The 2505-nt window shown below is 42.8% G+C and overlaps 1 protein-coding gene across 1 annotated transcript in view; it reads left to right on the top strand.

Annotated features, from left to right (window-relative positions):
• The first annotated feature begins 452 nt into the window (after positions 1-452).
• The window catches only part of DRGX (dorsal root ganglia homeobox), a 27879-nt gene continuing 25826 nt past the window's right edge, over positions 453-2505 (top strand). The window contains exon 1 of the mRNA XM_009641898.1: positions 453-473. Within this exon, the coding sequence (XP_009640193.1) occupies positions 453-473 (21 nt within the window). The remainder of the gene's footprint in view (positions 474-2505) is intronic.

Below are 2505 nucleotides of genomic sequence, written 5' to 3'. Positions count from 1 at the left end.
GTGAATGAGACAATTGTGCCTTAAAGCAGCTAATTAAATGTTTTCTTTCTTCCTACTGGGTTTATTGCTAGAAGCCATTCACAGAATAAGAGGGACGGGTAACTTTCCGTAACTTTCTGTTGTCACAAGGATGTGTGCGGGTATAGACTCAAGCAGATACTAACTGCCCTAATTCAGAGCTAGATCACAGCCTGTCTTGGTTCTGGCAAACAAAAGCTCTAAGTTTTGCCTGCAAATGGGAAAATGACCTGTTACTGAGAAGTGATTGGCCTTTAACTGGAACCATGATTTGGTGATACTGCAAAGCCAGGCCTCATGACACATAGCGGCGCTATGGAATAAATCCCAGTACACTGGTTCAGATCTGCTCACAAAAATCTTGTTTGGTTAACTATTGGGTTAAATGGAGTTGTCAGGCAGCGTAAAAACAGTGTGTGTACTTAAAAATCAGCATGGACTCTACTGTGATCCAGGTAGGGATCACCTGTTTGTCCTCAAAAGCCATAAACAAAAAAATTTAGTATCATTTCCTCCAAACATGTCTGAAATTCCCTGGGGTTAAATCAAGCTTTGGGCCAGCTTTCCTGTCAGGAAAAGCCCTACGGGCCAAAGTGCTGCTGGGAATAAACAATCACAATTTTCAGAATAAGCAGTGAATTCTGGGTCTCCAGTGCTACTCCTGGGATTCCCATTTTACTGCTGGAGTCGGAGCTTGTAAGTGGAAGGTGTTGAGGTTTTAGTGGTTCAAAATCAGAATTAGAACACGTGATGTTGCAAGAAAAAGAATTGAGCGATAGGAGTTAAAACTCTGATTTCTTGACTGGAGGGACAGACATTTGCTGTTAGAGCTAAGACATCATCTCTGTTTTAAAAACCTAACCAGACGTAAGCATATTAGATCCTCCACTCCATATCTAACTTAACTAGATCAACCGATACCTTCTGAGAACTGTTTCAGTTTATTTAGTAAGGTTTATGCTTTCTGTACCACAAAAAGGAGAGGGCTATGCACCATGTTGGGAGAATGGAAGAACTGATTTAGTTTGGCATTCGTAAAATACTCCCATGCTTGATTTATCAAAATTAGTCAAGAATAGAATCGCAGAAAAAAAAATAGTCTGGAAAGGACCTCTGGATACCATCTTTGTCCAACTTTCTGGTCAAAGCAGGGTTGACTTCAAAGTCAGAGCAGGGTGCTCAGGACCCTGCCCAGGTGCATTGTGTTTATCTCAGAAGATGGAGATCTGACAACGCCTCTTGGCCCTGTCCCAGTGCACGCCCACTCTCATTGAGAGTATTTCCCTTGACCTCATGACTTTGCTCATGCTAGTACAACCCAAAAGGGGATCAGGGGTTAGGGGTTAGCATTCAGCACTGCATAGGTGTACCAAGGGCATATGATTTGCAAGGATCTCTGGATAACCTAAGGAGTCAGCCCCTGACCTGTGCCATGACCTGTGTATGGGGTTGTTCCCTCCCAGGAGCCAGACTTTACATTTGATGAACTCCATGTGGTTCTTGTTGCTTCCTATCCTGAATAACTTTCTGTTTCCTAAATGCAGTATTTAGTTTTAGCACTGGGTTTTGACAGAGTTTTTCTGCTGCTTTTGTCATGAAGATTGTCTTGATAAAAAAAATTAAAACACATTTATTTTAAGATTATGACAATGCAAAAATGTTTCTAAATTCTCCAGTATTTCTCTTGAAAAACTGTTCCTGAGTGAACCTGTTTAGATGTACATATTACCCTGGAAAGTTCACACAGGTTGGCTCAATAATTGCATAGATTACAAAATGAAAGTAGTTGATTTATTTTCATATGCTACTGTAAAACTATGCAAACCTTTGCTTTCTAGTTTTCTGGTGGAAAATGGGTCAGCAGGTAACTAACACACACTTCTAATTTCTGAGATGTCTTGAGATGTCCTAGTATTATTTCTCCTAGATTATAACACGCTCCTGGTTTCCAAATATAATTTATAATTATTATTCCAGTGACAGTCTTTCTGGTTCACAGGGTACATTGTCACAGGTGCTGCGTTTTCAGTCAGTTTTACAGGCTCAAGTCCTATTACTAACTGTAGCTAGTGACTTCTACCAAGATAAGATTTTTCCCTGGACATTGGACTGCTTCTTGTGTGTGTGGGTTGGATGGTGGCTGAGACCTAGAGAAAATGGGGCTGGGATTCACTTCACCCAGCTTCAGATATGGACAACACAGACACCAATGTAGGATCAAATTAATCCCACCCTGAGTGGCTTACCGGGAGTCCTACAAGAGCCTGGTGGTCTTTGAGCTGGACCACAAGCCTAACTTCCTGCTGGCAGAACCGTGATGAGAGGCAGTCACCAAGTGACAACTTCAAACTGGCCTGAGAGCTTCGGGAGCCAAAAATTGCTGTACAGGTGGGTGGGAGGCAGAGGCTGCAGCACACTCCACCATTCCAGCTGCCCACCAGTTCCCTCCCCCAGAGGCTGGTTTCGCCGCTGGTGGGGGGTGGTTGA

The sequence above is a fragment of the Egretta garzetta genome, unplaced genomic scaffold, assembly GCF_000687185.1.
Source record: "Egretta garzetta isolate BGI_Z169 unplaced genomic scaffold, ASM68718v1 scaffold56, whole genome shotgun sequence".
Classification (NCBI taxonomy): domain Eukaryota; kingdom Metazoa; phylum Chordata; class Aves; order Pelecaniformes; family Ardeidae; genus Egretta; species Egretta garzetta.
The sequence above is the reverse complement of the archived record's forward strand: the minus strand, read 5'-3'. Positions and strand labels throughout refer to the sequence as shown.